At 41.0% G+C, this 15,423-nt stretch overlaps 1 protein-coding gene across 1 annotated transcript; it reads right to left on the reverse strand.

Annotated features, from left to right (window-relative positions):
* Nucleotides 1-12,232: 12,232 nt before the first annotated feature.
* pnpla1 (patatin-like phospholipase domain containing 1) lies at nt 12,233-13,928 on the reverse strand (the record flags this gene model as incomplete). The annotated part of the gene is made up of 6 exons (XM_083920524.1): nt 12,233-12,250; nt 12,321-12,413; nt 12,949-13,161; nt 13,244-13,309; nt 13,408-13,640; nt 13,721-13,928. The coding sequence occupies 6 exons, from the start codon at nt 13,926-13,928 to the stop codon at nt 12,233-12,235; spliced, it is 831 nt and encodes a 276-aa protein (XP_083776650.1).
* Between the last annotated feature and the right edge of the window lie 1,495 nt (nt 13,929-15,423).

Raw genomic sequence — 15,423 nt, forward strand, 5'->3', positions numbered from 1 at the left:
GATCCACATAGTGCCTATCTATCCAGTAAGGTCAAAGTACATTTTCTTTATTGCCTAATTTCCCTTTTATTATCCACCTGCAAACAACAAACTATACTGCATTGTTGACTTTTTTTGGGGTGTACATCTGTGTGAGTTTGTGATCAAAAGGCTGAAACTGCACAGTGGAAGATCCCGTCAAGCACTTAAAGATGCATGAGAGTGCTCTATCATTAACGAGTTGCTTTGATGGAAAGTTCCATGCCGGAGTGAGAGATATGGGAAGCGAGTGAGAAGACAGACAGAGGACGGCACAACAGGCGTAGGGTGAAGGGAGAGTTTATGTGACACAGAGGAAGGAACTAGCACAGACTTTATTTCAGTTTAAGTGAGGGCCTCCCTCCTCTGAGCGTCAAGTATCGTGTGTGTCTTCATCTATAATTAACTGTGACTGGTTATAATGGCCCACTGCCATAGGGTTCGTACATAAAGGAAAGTCAGAGATTTTAATGGCCCAGGGAACAAGTCACACATTTTAAAGTTTTGTTTTGGCTTTTCACACAAAAACATAATATTCCTGTATAGATAAATGTGATGTTTCTTAATCAGTGAAAAAAGCAAAACATAGAATGGACGACATTTTACGACTTCAAAATTCCAAACTGAAATGTGTCATAACATAACAAAAGAAGCAAATTGTGAAGGTACGATTTAAAAAAAAAAATCCTTTGAAGAAATCTAATGCGTGTGTAATAACCACAAACAAAACTCATGTCATCCACAAAAGTTAACAAGAAGCAAATGTCAAATTAAAAAAAAAAACATTAAAACAACAAGAACAATAAACATTACTGTTACACTTTTGATTTTTTTCACAACTTCAGTCACCATGACTGCCTGAATGAGCAAGGGAATACAGTGAATAGTGAGAAACCTACGTGGTCTCATGGGAGGGCGTATAAATAGCACGCAACTTTTCATGACTTTCATGACTTTTCGTGCATGTCGCATATTAAGCTTTTCGCGTGTCATTTAACGCCCGTAGTTCCCCAGGGTTAGGGTTAGGGTTAGGGTTAGGGTTAGGGTTAGGGGTTAGGGTTAGGGTTAGGGTTAGGGGTTAGGGTTAGGGTTAGGGTTAGGGGTTAGGGTTAGGGTTAGGGTTAGGGGTTAGGGTTAGGATTAGGGTTAGGGCATTTCACGCCCGTTATTTCAGCCATCCTTCACATGAAATATTGATTTAAAAATATCCCTCTGACAGAAAGCTCCACCACTTCGTATTTCTCCGCAAGTTGGCAGAGAAATACGAACACGTGGGTTTTCCCTCAATGACATTTGTGCGTGAAATGACAACGCCATCTCAATACAAGTCAATTGAGACTACATGGCGTGAAATGACACGCAAAAATCATGACATGCGTTGTAATTATACGCGAGATGGCTTGAGAGAAATAGCGTGTCATTCACACGCCTTTTGGTGAGACCAGGCTGGAGAAACAACAAATAAAAAACTAAATAAATTAAATGCAGTGTTATGCATTTAATAGAAGAATTAAAGGATATATTGAGCTCAGGTACAAATATTTTTTATAATATTTACGCTCTTATTCATACATTTACAATTGGCTGAATTAAATGGAAGGAAAGCCAAATGTCTGTGAACATATATAAAAACACATCTATGTCAACAACAAAAAAACAGGTGCCTGGTTGAGGTACATTAGAGGATTATCATAAAGATTTTTGTTACTCCTTGTGTCTCACATAGCACCCATGGCTGTTGTCAACATTTTTAAATAGAAGAGCTTGTGACTGAATGGTTGCGTGTTCAATTCCTGCCACTGCAAGATGCGTGGTGAAAGTAGAAACTTATTGCTTCTTCTCTCTCCTACATAACACCAGTGATGTGTTCTTGAGCAAGGCCCATGAAAAAGCACCACTGGAGCATCTGAGGCCAACACATCTGGTTGTACAAGGTATGAATGAGTTTGATTGTATTTGTGCTAGCATGGGTGTTCTTGGAAAATAAATTTGCAGGAAATGGGTAAAAAAGATTTGTTTTTGTTCTTTTAAAGCAGGGACCTTATGAACTACCCGTCATGAGAGAATATCGTGATGGGTAAAACAACTTTGTGTTCTTGTGACACTGAGGGCACATAGAGACGAACAGAGGCAGACAACCATTCACACGCACATTCATACCTATGGGCAATTTAGAGTATCGGATTAACACGTGCATGTCTTTGGACTATGAGAGGACGCCGGAGAACCCGGAGAAAACCCACACAGACACGGGGAGAACATGCAAACGCCACACAGAAGGGATTCGAAACTTGGAACCCTCTTGCTGTGAGGCAACAGTGCTAACCACCACATCATCGTGCCGCCCATTTTATTCAATATGCATAAAAAAATCGAATATGATTTTGCCAGTGAAGGTAAAAGGATCTGTGTGTAGACATTTATTCCTACACATGGGCATTACACTGCGACACATTATTCAACTTCTAAACTGAAAGGATGATGATATGGAGTGTGGCAGAAGAAAAAGTACAGAGTAAACATTTTCAACTTTGACAGGAAAGGATGGTTGGGAAAGTGAGGGGGTAAATCATACACACTATAATGTCACTGTAATGGCAACATGAAGGAGAGAAAAAAGAGGAGTGAGATTAAATATGGATAGAGAGACAAAAACCTCTTTGCTCTGCTCAGGTGTGGCTGTGGACTTCCTTGTCTTCCTCTAAAAGATAAGCCCTGTCTCCTTTATCTGCAACTCTCCAGGCTTCAAATATTCTTCTGCCTCACGTTAATGTTCTAATTGTATCAAAGTATTAGAAGAAAATGGTTTCTCCCCTGAACACAGTCACATTCACGCACACAACATTCACACTCACACTCCTCCTTAACTGGATGATTATCTGGAGTCCTTATTTAAGATTTTTTTTTCACATCAGCGCTCTGAATTTGAAGTTAGTTTCTGTGAATTTACTCTGCATTTTGGATGAACAAGTAGATCTAGATGGTCAGGCTGGCTATCTGGTCACTGGATCCATCAGTTGTCATTAATAAGTAGACAGATTTTGTTACTCACTGGTCTCATTTGTAGAAAGAATGGTTCTTATCACCCTCCTGGTTCCTCCATCTTTGGGGCGTTTTTTCTTTTGCCAGGTAATGTTCGAGTTTCTACAGTGACATTGATTTTACAACCATCCGCCATTCACACTACCTGATGATAGTTAGTTTTGAGTTTTTTCCTCTTACGCAAGCACAAAGTGTGCTCAGTGTGTTCAAGTGTAACCTTTTGGCCCAGACACAGGTAATGTGAGGTGATGCAACAGTGAGCCATTGTACCGCTAGTTCTATGATGTCGGTTTGATGTGTCTTGAACTTTAGGTGAATGATTACATCTCAATAGATGAGGTTATATGAAGAGTAAAATAGTCCGAATTGGGACAAAGGGGAGCTGTCTGTTTTGCAAAGAATTGATGTCCCTTAGTGCTGGGCATCATCAATACGAAGACAGTATTTCTTCACTAAATTCTAAATTTGGAAGAGAAGGAGGAGGAGGAGGAGGAGGAGGAGGAAAGGATTAGAAACTGAACACTGTTAATCTGTTGCTGTTTATTACTCAGTTAGGACACACACACACACACACACACACACACACACACACACACACACACACACAAACACACTGATTCATTAAAACATGTCCAACTTGTGTTGCTGCCTAGTGAAACCTGGCAACATCTGGTTAGGTCTGTTGATTGAGTGGAAAGCCTTAATCTAAATTTATCCCCTCCAGATCCGACAGATTACCTACCTTCAAGACAAGCAAACGTAGACTGACTGTTGGTCACATGTGCATCTTAAGAGAATTTTCTAGAACTTACACAACCTTTCACAATTTGTTGAGATGTCATCAGCATCAGCACTAAACACAAAGTGCAGCTGAGACTGATGGGAATGCCTATCTGTTTTAGAGGTACTTCTACATAAAAGACATAATAGATTTTTTAAGTACCAGATGCTGGCATAATAGGAAAATTAAAAGGATCACCAGTGTGAGTAATGTGATGGTAATCCATCCAAAAGTTGTAGAGATATTTCAGTCTGGACCAAAGTGGTGGAATGATTGAATGTAAATTTTGAGAGATGAGCATAATGTAACCATCCATCTGGGAGTGTTTATGTGTGAGAATATGGGATTCTGAGAGTTAAAAGGCTTAAATTGAGTGGTCAGACGATGGATACTACACACAAACACACACACATACTTACACACCTGACATACAGTAATACACACATACATACAAACATGCACAAACTGAGCTAATACTATAAGTAAGGGTTTATACAGTATGTCATCATATCTGTAATACCTTAAACCCTCTCAAGTGTAAACCAGCGGCAAAACATACACAAATACAAGTTTGTGTACATGCACACATATCATACTAGAGCATGTGTATATGGGTACATGTCCCTTCAGTTTTTTTTTTGTCTCTACCTCATGTAGTGAACTAGTCCCCAATCTGCCATAAGTAAGGGCACACTCACACGGTCCATCCATACCGTGTCCCATGCTTTAGGGTACTTGTCCCCCCCGTCTCTCTCCCACCACGCCCCAGAACCCTTTGTACTCACACTACCTGGGCCGTAACACGTCACAGGCATTGATTGACGTCATCGCGATGTGTCGCTTTGTTTACAAAAGCGTGCAGTCTTTTGGCCTAATAATGGAAAGCAGCGCAGAAAACATGGTAACGTTTATGTCTTGTCCAACTATTTTTGAATATTTTCATCCGACCAAATCTGCAGTAAACACTCCATCTCCACATCACGCCAACGTGAACCTTTCGCCACCAGGATGGCGATCGCCATCGCATCCCTGCGCCCAAGTACAGACCAGGTCAGAAGGTGTGGTTTGATCTCTCACGACATTCCTCTGAATGTCGCTTCCAGGAAACTCGCTCCCCATTTCATTGGTCACTTTGAGGTTGAGGCCATTATCAATCGCAATGCGGTCCATCTGAAGCGCCCAGCGTCCCTCAGGATCCATCTGACATTCCACGTCTCCTAGCTGAAGCCAGTATCCATCAGCACACTGTGTCCGCCTTCCGTCACCCCACCACCCCCCCGTACCGTGGACGGCCATCCGGCGTTCATGGTCAGTTCCATTTTGGACGTGCGACGCAGAGGGCGCGGATTCCAGTACCTGGTCGACTGGGGGTACTGTCCAGAGTTGGTTCTGTCAGTCCCTCCTCTCGCCCTTTTGTGTAAGTTTGTCTCCCTCTGTTTGTTTTTCCCTGCATGTGTCTCCCCTTTGTGATGGTTTGTCCAGGTACGGTAAGGCGTGTTCCTTCCCAACTGCAGCTTGTTACGTTAATCACCCAAGGAGTATAAGAACCCTGAGCTGACAGGCATGCGGCACCGGACCGTTGTTATCCTTCCCTTGGTAAACTCTTCATCGGATTGGCTCCCATTTCTCGTTCGTTCAGGTTTTGCGCTCCGTGTTGTTTGTAGTTTATTAATCTTTGTTGTCTTTGTTTCTTTCCGTAGTTTCCCACGTTCCTGTTTTCCTGTCCTGTTCCCTGACCGTCCGTCGTCTAACCCCGTGTCCTTGTCTGCATTTGGGTCCAGTCCCTTTGTTGTTATTTCCCCGCACCGTTCATGACAGAATAAGGTGTTCCAATAAGGTTTACAAAAGAGCAAAATAAAATAAGTCAACACACACATAGTTACCATGAAAGTGACAAGATGGAGGGCTCTGAAAGAACAGGTTCACCTGCAATTACGTCTTACTGCCAAAGAGGCCGCTAGAAACAACATACCTCAGTTCTTATGCAGTACAACTTTAAGTTTAGGTACCAAAACCCAGTCCCCAGGAGGTGAGTGAGGCTTTGGAGCCAATTTGACATATAGTGGCCACAGTGAAATTGCAACTACTGAGTCTGTCACATGATGCCGTGGGGCCAGTCCCCCACCACAGCGACTTCCTGGTTAATCTAATACGGAAGTGCCAAAAACTGCAGTTCACCCATTGGCATTTTTCACAGCATAATTAAACCTATTTATGGCCTGGTACAAAAAAATTCTAGTCTGTATGTTTAGTTTATGAATTTATGATTGACAGCTAGCCGCTCGCCCTCACTTCACCTCAGAGGTATACGTCAACCCTTCCCCAACGTCACATCAATGCCCTTTGTTGGTAAGAGGAAATGAGGCGGAGTTAAAGTCTGACAAGATGGGGACTCCGGTAGGCAAGTACAATTAGATCAATTTGAGTGAACGGACCTTGACAGAGATGCTACATCCTTTTTTATACAGTCTATGCATGTAATTCAGAGGATACATTTTTTGGAGCCTTGCAACTCCTGTGTAATGATGTGTTTCACAATCAGAATTTGAGTCATTTTGTCCAATCAAATTTTGAAAGTCGATTTATCATTTAACCAGCATTTAAGCTAGGGTAGCGCTAAAATAACTTGGTTCAGATAAGAACAAAGGGTGCAGTTCTCTTACAGTAAACTACAGCCTGATTTTGTTTTTTGTTCATTGTGTAATATCTGCAGTAATAAATATGTGGATTACATATGAATTACAGTGCATTACTTTTTGTAGTTATGTACAAACAGTGAATGAGAACAGCCTGCCTAAATGCACTCTGTTCACTCTATTGCCAGGGGGATTAGTGGATTTGGCATGTGCTTTAAGAGGTATCATCACCAGAGACAGACAGGGACCAGAGTATGCTCTAATTTTAGCCTTGTCAGTCATTTTCTTGAATCAAAATGTCATGACCCTTGATAGTCTGCATATCCTGAATGTATGAACCCCTACATGATTCAGTTGTACAGACACCACACTGTGTCTCCTCTCTGTATTTACAAAGCCAGCTGGTTTCTCGCTGACTGGCCGGATCAGCGGCTGGTGTAGCTCTGCAGCAGATGTGTGTTATCCGTATGATCCATCCACACTCATTATGTAAGAGGATCTCTCTGCAGGTAATAGGCCATCTGTATGAAAAGGGCATGGAGCACAGAGATGTGACAACACATGTTGCCGTTTAGGCAGGATTGTGAAAGGTGGATTAGCTGATCATGTAGGACTGTATGTGGTGTTGTTTAGAGGTTAAGACACCCATCGTGACCTGAAAGTTTCCTGGTTTAAGCCTGACTGGGGACCAGTTGCATCTTTCTCTTTCCAAATTTTCTGTCATCTCTGTACTTTCTGTAACCAAGGCATAAAAATGCCAGAAAGGTCACTCTCATCTTTCAGCTATAGTAATTACGCTTTCAACTTATCAGCAGTTTCAGAAAATGGCATGTGTAGTCTTGTATTAATCAACAAAGTACATTAAATATATATATATTTTTGAATCTCAATATTTGACATGGTTTATTAATCTGAAATGTATACTGCAGTAAGTGAAGACAGCAGACAGTACAGTGTACAAAGTTGAATCCAAATCAGCACAATCAGAAGCTGCAGGTTACTTGACATTAAAAATATTAATAAAGCATTTGTTATGTAAAGATGCAGTGGATTGATGGCGTCCTAAGTCACTCTCACTTTGTGTGTGTTTGTTATAGTCTGAGTTTCTCTGTTGTTTGTTGTGATAGACAGTCTATCCATGTGTTGTGTGTTAGTGCATGTGAGTATGCTGAGGGTCATGACAAAGTGAGAGCTGTGTGGAGGCAATCTCAGCCCATTTATTTAACAAGGTATTTTGAGTAAATGTGAGCCACATAGAATATGTGGGTCACATTATCTGTTTATTTTAATGTTATACTATATTCACCCTGTTAATTCAACTTGTTATGATGTATTAATCCTGTATACATACATTAGTTGATTTAGTTGAGGAAGTCTAGAGAAAACTTTCAAGGCTTTGTGTTAAAAACAAGTACATTACTGCGGACAGGAGAGGACAGCAGAGGGCAGCAGAGCGCTTCTAGTACATGGACTTTAACGCTTGCCGTACAGTGACTGCTACCATGACGCACATGCCGTTAACTTGGTATTCTGGCAGGACCGACCAGATGAACGGCAGCAACTTTCCTCTGCGTCATTATTTCTCCTGTTTTACAGGTTAGTAATGTGTACAAAACCACACAATTAATCAGCATCTGATAGTTCACAATTATAAAAATATATTATACAAGACTAATAAGAGCAGTGGCGAATTAAGGTGGTCATGGGCCCCTTTGAATATGCATGCTACTGATAAATAATTACAACGTCCTGACTGAAACACAAATCAGACCATTGTGCAATATAATAACAACAAATAACAATACAAAAAACAAATCAGCAGTAGAAGAAGAGAAAATCTACTGCCGCCCCAGTAGCTCAGTAACAGCACAATCATATTTGTACCTTTTTTAGAAGCCCCCCCCCCTTTTATCACTGGGAAGTCTTTAATGAGGCTGGTAAATATCCAGTTTGAGCAGAATGTTTGATGGACATCAGAGACAGACCTGCGGTTTTCAGTCTGTTTTTAACTTGTCCCAGTTTGGAAAAAGAAGGCTTCCTGCTGGCTTTGGTTACAAGCAAAGTCATGAATAGTCGGAGGGCAATATCAACATTTGGAAACACTGACTGTAGTTTCCTTCCAGATCCGAGTTATAGGTAGCGGGATCGGCGGCCTCTTGTTCGCTCTCAGTAGGAACGGGCGAGGCAGTAACGGAGGAGTCCGTGGGCGTGAGGGCAGGGGCATCATGGATTACTCCTGGGGTGTTTGTGGGACAACAAACCGGTGTTTCGGTTAGTTGAAGTGTCGCCCCCTCTGTCTCAGACTCCTGATCTGAGTGAGATTCGGAGGCACTGTCGCGGCCAATGTGGCTGCTGTCTATTTCCTGGCCAAAGCTAGCTGTACCTACAGCTGCAATTGTGGTATCAACTGCGCCGACAAAACTTTAGCCTTTAGACCGCTCTCATGAACAGATAGAGTCTGCAATTTAGGAGTTTTCTTTAGTATATATTGGTCCTGCTGTTCTTTCAGTCATATTTCTGCTTTTCTTTTTATTGATCCACTATCACATTTCCTTTCTGACATTTTTCCACTGTTCTTTCTAGTAACAGCGAGTGACGTATCATTTGACAACAAAACTGAACTTATGAACCCGGCCACATGATGGCAGCTGATTTGGTAAATGTGTCCCATATCTGTCCAATCAGCGACTTCATTCACTCCAATAGGAGGCATGTTTTTTTTCCCAGTGTAGTAAATTAAAAATGTAAAAATAAAAGTCTGGCCAATCAGGTGCCCCTGCACATGTGTGGACCCTAGGCTGCAGCCTAGGCCAGCCTGTGCATTAATCCGCCTGTGAATAAGAGGATCACCATTTATTCAAAAAGCAGTTTGATCTTTGTTACAGTCCAGATTAAAAGGGTCAATGGTTTCTGCCCCAACAACATCAAAGGTGGCATAGCACTTATGAAATTTAGCATTGCCATCATTTGTCAGAATTAGGATGTTTTCCTGCAGCAACCTCTGCGAAGTAAATAAAGACATGCCAGAGGCTACTGATGCTTGACATCATTTCAATGAACAGTAGTATAGTGAGGTAGTGAATGCTTACACTTGAGGAGGAACGGGAAGAGAAAGAGTGCAGTGTTCAAACAGCACATCACAGGACTGTTTTCTACCTCTAATAAGGACGTGAAATTAGGGACAGTGTAGAAAGACAACCTGGGGCTAAACTCATAACTTCACTGTTATTTTCTGCAATGTTCTGTGAAAACTTGATGTGACTTGATATAATCAAGTAATCATCAGTCAGCCAATAAGATCACATAAGATAATCCTTTATTAGTCCCACAGTGGGGAAATGTATCACCTACATCCATTCTTCCAATCCATTTTCACTGTAATACATAAAAAATAAATAAATATTGTTTATAATTCAGTTCATTAGGCCTAACAGGGCAATTTAAATGATTACAATTAGTTGTATAACATAAACAGAGCCAGCAGTTAAACCTTCACCAAGGATGTTATGTCATTGATCTTCAGAGCAAGTGGTTGATCTTCAGGCCAAGCAATTTCAATAGGCCCATCTTCCGATGACGTAACTGTGATCACACAATATTTACACATGGAAATGGTATTTCATTGTATTACATCCCACTATAAATCCAGTACAATGTTGACTGTAAAATGACTACTACAAGTAGGCCGTGATAAAGTTAAAACAAACAAATCCCCCTTTAAATAAAAAAAACTAAACCATCAAGACTTTTCATCTCTCTCTTTAATGGCAATATGCACTCAACAAGGCCTATCTTCACAAAATACACATGACCAGCTATACAAAGAATATAGTATTTACAATTCTGCATGGTGAGCTAATTCAAAGATGTCAGTTGCTCTCTGCACTGAAATGTTGCTTTCTTGTGTCCAGTAATGGAGTGATGGGCCATTTTTGTAGAATCCCATGCCTGAGATCTTCTCTATGAGCAGAAGAGAGATACTCACATCAAGTTGTAGCATGCCTTTGTTGAGGCACCATAAGCACCCACTGCAGCAGCAGGATGATGAACATAACCCTAAAACAAGATGAGTTCAGTTGGGTTCAATCCAATCAAGTTAGGTCAGACATGAGATAAGATGTTATGAAGAAAATACCAGTGCAACAGATAATCTCACAAATTCTAAGTAAAAGGTAACTCAGAAAGCAATGACTAAATTAAAGAAACTGGCTTACCGATCGAATATGTTCTTCTTGAGGCTACAGATGCATATGTTGAAAAAGAAGGATGTAAAATGTCTCAGGCAATGCCAAGTCAAGAACATCAACTCAGACGCAAGTCTGAACAACAATACCAGTCTGCAGGGGAGAGAAAAGTGAAATCCTGTAGATCAAGTTAAATTATAATGCATTTCTAATTACTTATTGATAATGGTGTCTTTGTAGGTCATAACAAAACCACAAAGGTGTAACCACACCAAATGCAAAGCAAACTTTTCACGTGACAGGATTACACAGAAAGTTACAAAGACGCAACTTAGGACCAGCTGAAATAAAGGGTGAAAAATTTGCATAGCATACCCTTTATTCATCTGAACTTCATTCAGAAAACAAGCATTTTAAAAGTTTCTAATGGACATGGTATAAAACTGGCAAAGTATGAATTCAGATTTTTTACACAAAAAAAAAATCAAAGCAAAATCTGCCTCGGAAGCGACAGGCGGTGTTTGATTTTTGAATGCATGGATCCTCTATATCCATCTTTAACCACTAGTTCAACATATTGGGAACTATGCTTATTTGCCTGCTTGCTGAGAAATAGATGGACTGATACCAATCTGTACAGCCAGCAGCTAGTAATCTTGGCTTAGCTTTTATACTGGAAACAACTAGTCTGTCTCTGTCTGAAGCTGACCATATCAAAAATTCAATGCCTTTAAATTGCACTAATTAAAATATTATATATGATTTTTTTAAGAATGACTTTATAGTATATAGTATAGTGTGTTATGTTTTTTTTCCAGTCAGTATGCTAAGTTCAGGTATTCTGCACAATGTTCCTAAACAAATATGGGACTAGCTTCTAACTTTCATCTAAAAAGTAAATAAGTAGATTTCCCAGAATGTCGAACTGTGCCTTTAAACCTGAAAAATCATAGAGATTGATCCTTAACGGTACATATTTTTGTTACTATCTTAATGGAGGTATAAGACATGAGAGTTTCTGAACATACAACCTCATTGTTCTCAATGGTTGGTACATTTTTGTTATACAGCTACTGTGTGTTCCGTGAATTTACAGTATTACCTGTGCCTACTCTGGAGTAGTGCAGGAAACGACAGCAACAGTGGTATGAGCAGGTGGGATAAGATTTTCGAAGTGAGTCCATAGATGCTCAGATAGGTCAGCAGAACTGAAACACAGATGTTCGCAAATGCTTTGTGTAATAGTTTTAATGTTCTGACAAACTTCAGACAGTATGATTTAATAAAAAAAAAAATCTCCTGAAGAAGAAATCAGAGCAAGGTGTGTGTGCGTGCGTAAGTAAGTAAGTAAGCCATACCATTCTTTTCCATGTCAAAATTGAGAGGAGGTTGATTTCTGGTTGATTCATCCTCAGTAGAGCTGCCCGTCTGCAAGCACCTTTTTGTTATTAAAGGTGTAAGTGTATCCTTTCCCACCTTCATCTCCTTCTCTTCCTCTACGACAGTCTTCGGATTCAAACACGTTTTAGTTTGGTGACAGTTAAGTGGCACTAGGGATACTTTGTGTATCGTCAAGCCCGGTGCAAGATCTGCACATGAAGGAAAGACGTGAAAGAGAAAGAAGTAGATCAAATTTAGTCTGCACTTACAAAAATGTACAGAATCTTCAATTTTTAAGATACAGTTGACACCATTTTTCTGTAGGAAATGAATAGCATCTTTGTAGCCGCTGTGGTAGGCTTGTTCCAGGGTCTGAAGAAAGAAAGCACACAGATAAAATGCAGATTTATGAGATCCAAAGTAGCAAATTCACAAGAAAAAGTCTCAGATTTACGAGATAAAAAAGTAGCAAATCTACGAGAAAAAGTTGCAGATTTATGAGATTCAAAGTTCTTGTAGATTTTGCTACTTTGAATCTCATAAAGCTGTGACTTCATTTTCTAGTAGATTTGCCACTTTAATCTAATAATCTGTGATTTTTTTCTTGAAATATAACCCCCCCCCATTCCATATTTTTTTTCATAATTGGCACTAATACACCGTCATACGTAATTCACAACGATTAATCAACATGTGTCAAGTAAAGAGGCATCCCATCTCAATTTTGATTATATGCAGGATTCACTTAAACATTTACAGATACAGTAGGTTTATTATATATAGCAACATTATGTAGCACAGAAACTATGAAAAATATCAGATTGCCTGAATAGTGTTCAGTTGAGTCCAAATTGATATAAAATACAAGTTGAATGTCCTGTTTCACAATTCTAAGAATGTTAAGTACCTCTAAAGTCATGGGGTAGAGAGCGTTGAGGATCCTGGAGCAGTTAGCCATGTTGCCCTTCAAGGTGCTGCCACTCACCACCAAGTCCCACATGCAAGGTGTGTCAGTAGGACATATATCTATCTCTCCAGAGAATGGAGACACCGTCAGGGTTAGACTGCAGGGTACAGTTGTCACTGGCTGCATGTTGCTGAAACCCCCGTCCATGTAATACTGTGAGATAAGATGACATACATTACATGACAGACTGAATAATGTGCTTGAGGTGAGCTTGAAAATACTATCAAATACTCACTACTCCTTTGAAAGTTGGAGGCTGCATACCACAGTACAATGGCACAAAGCAGCTGCATAGCAAAGCCTAAGGAGAATATGGAATAGAAATGATATTAATTACAATTATTTTCTTTGCTTCAAAACTAAAATTCATGAGGGTGTGAATTTGCAGTGGCAACTCACCTGCAGCACATCCTCTTTGGACTGGAACTCAGACATGATAATTTGCTCGCCATCAGACAGGCGTGTCACAGCCACAGAAAGACGGCCGTTGGCCAGTTTGTGTGCGTTAGAAGGAAGATGTTTGTGTAAAACGCACTCTAACCATTGGAAAACATTGATTGAGGGGTTAAAAGGTCCAAGTGGAAAAGAGATTAACTGTTGGGCAAAATTCAGCATCTCATCCCGAATAGTCACTGTAAATGAAATAAAAGACTTTGAGTCAGAAACAGTGATTACATGCAGCAGAAGTAGACAAACAGACAAAGTCACTTACTTGGGGAAATTTCACAGACTACAGCAGCTGCTACCAGAGACCCAGCAGATGCACCCAGGACATTAGGTGCTGTGCGCAGTATCCAGGGTGCATAATTCAGGAAGCACTGGGCAACTCCTAACTGATAAGTGGCCATGAATCCAGACCCAGAGAAGGAGACGGAAGTAGGAACTTCCCAATAATGACAACTGGAACTTTTTGGAGCCATTTTCTAAAGGCTCTGAATGATCAATTTAAATGTTTAAATCGTAGATGGTGAAAATCCTTAGTGCTGTTCAAAAACTCAGGCTGTCAGGCTGAGATGAGTCATCCAGTGGAATGGAGGGCAATGGTTTCACAGTCAGCGTTTTAAACTGATGTCAATTAGACATACCATGTTAGCCATGTCCATGTGATACAGTGTGACATACAATTATCTCAATGACCTTTTGTCCATTTTAAGTCCTAAAGGTAACACAATTTTGGTTTGATTATAAGGCTGAATCCCATGGGATATAAAATGAACATATTTGGCAATTCTGAATGAATGAAACACAAGTAGTCTAGCAAGTAACAGAATCAGACTTTAAATGAGTCCTTTCTTTTAGTATTCTTGGTACAGACAGGGTTTTTTTTATTTGGATTTCACAGTTTTCAAAAGGACTAAGGCACTATTGTTGTAAAGATATCAAGTTAGGTATTAGTGACATTAAAAGTATGATTATGTGACAAATACATTAGAAATCTTATGTTTACATTTAGGGAATTTTTTTAACATTTCATATTTAGATTTAGTATTTATTTTACTACCAAATCAATACTTTGTATTTTTTTTCACTGAAACAAAGTCAAATGTATTTCTTTCGATATTAACACAACAGAGCTCTCTCTCTCTGACATCCGCAGGGTCGTCAGCAGCATTTGCACCACCTGAGGTGTGACGACCCTCCCTGCTCTCTCTCTCTCTCTCTTTCACTCTGACATCACCAGGGTCCTCAGCAGCATTTGCACCACCTGAGGTGTGACGACCCTCCCTGCTCTCTCTCTCTCTCTCTCCCTCTGACATCAGCAGGGTCGTCAGCAGCATTTGCACCACCTGAGGTGTGACGACCCTCCCTGCTCTCTCTCTCTCTCTCTTTCACTCTGACATCACCAGGGTCGTCAGCAGCATTTGCACCACCTGAGGTGTGACGACCCTCCCTGCTCTCTCTCTCTCTCTCTCTCCCTCTGACATCAGCAGGGTCGTCAGCAGCATTTGCACCACCTGAGGTGTGACGACCCTCCCTGCTCTCTCTCTCTCTCTCTTTCACTCTGACATCACCAGGGTCGTCAGCAGCATTTGCACCACCTGAGGTGTGACGACCCTCCCTGCTCTCTCTCTCTCTCTCTCTCCCTCTGACATCAGCAGGGTCGTCAGCAGCATTTGCACCACCTGAGATGTGACGACCCTCCCTGCTCTCTCTCTCTCTCTCTTTCACTCTGACATCACCAGGGTCGTCAGCAGCATTTGCACCACCTGAGGTATGACGACCCTCCCTGCTCCCTGCTCTCTCTCTCTCCCTCTGACATCAGCAGGGTCGTCAGCACCATTGGCATCACCTGGGCTGTGAGAGTCAGGGTGCTCTTAACTCTCTCCCGCAGCCCAGTCAAAGCTGGCTCTCATCCCAGAACATTATATACACACGTCTCCACTCATGCATTCACCTACACCACTGACTACACAC

Source organism: Echiichthys vipera (assembly GCF_963691815.1).
Source record: "Echiichthys vipera genome assembly, chromosome: 9".
NCBI lineage: Eukaryota > Metazoa > Chordata > Actinopteri > Perciformes > Trachinidae > Echiichthys > Echiichthys vipera.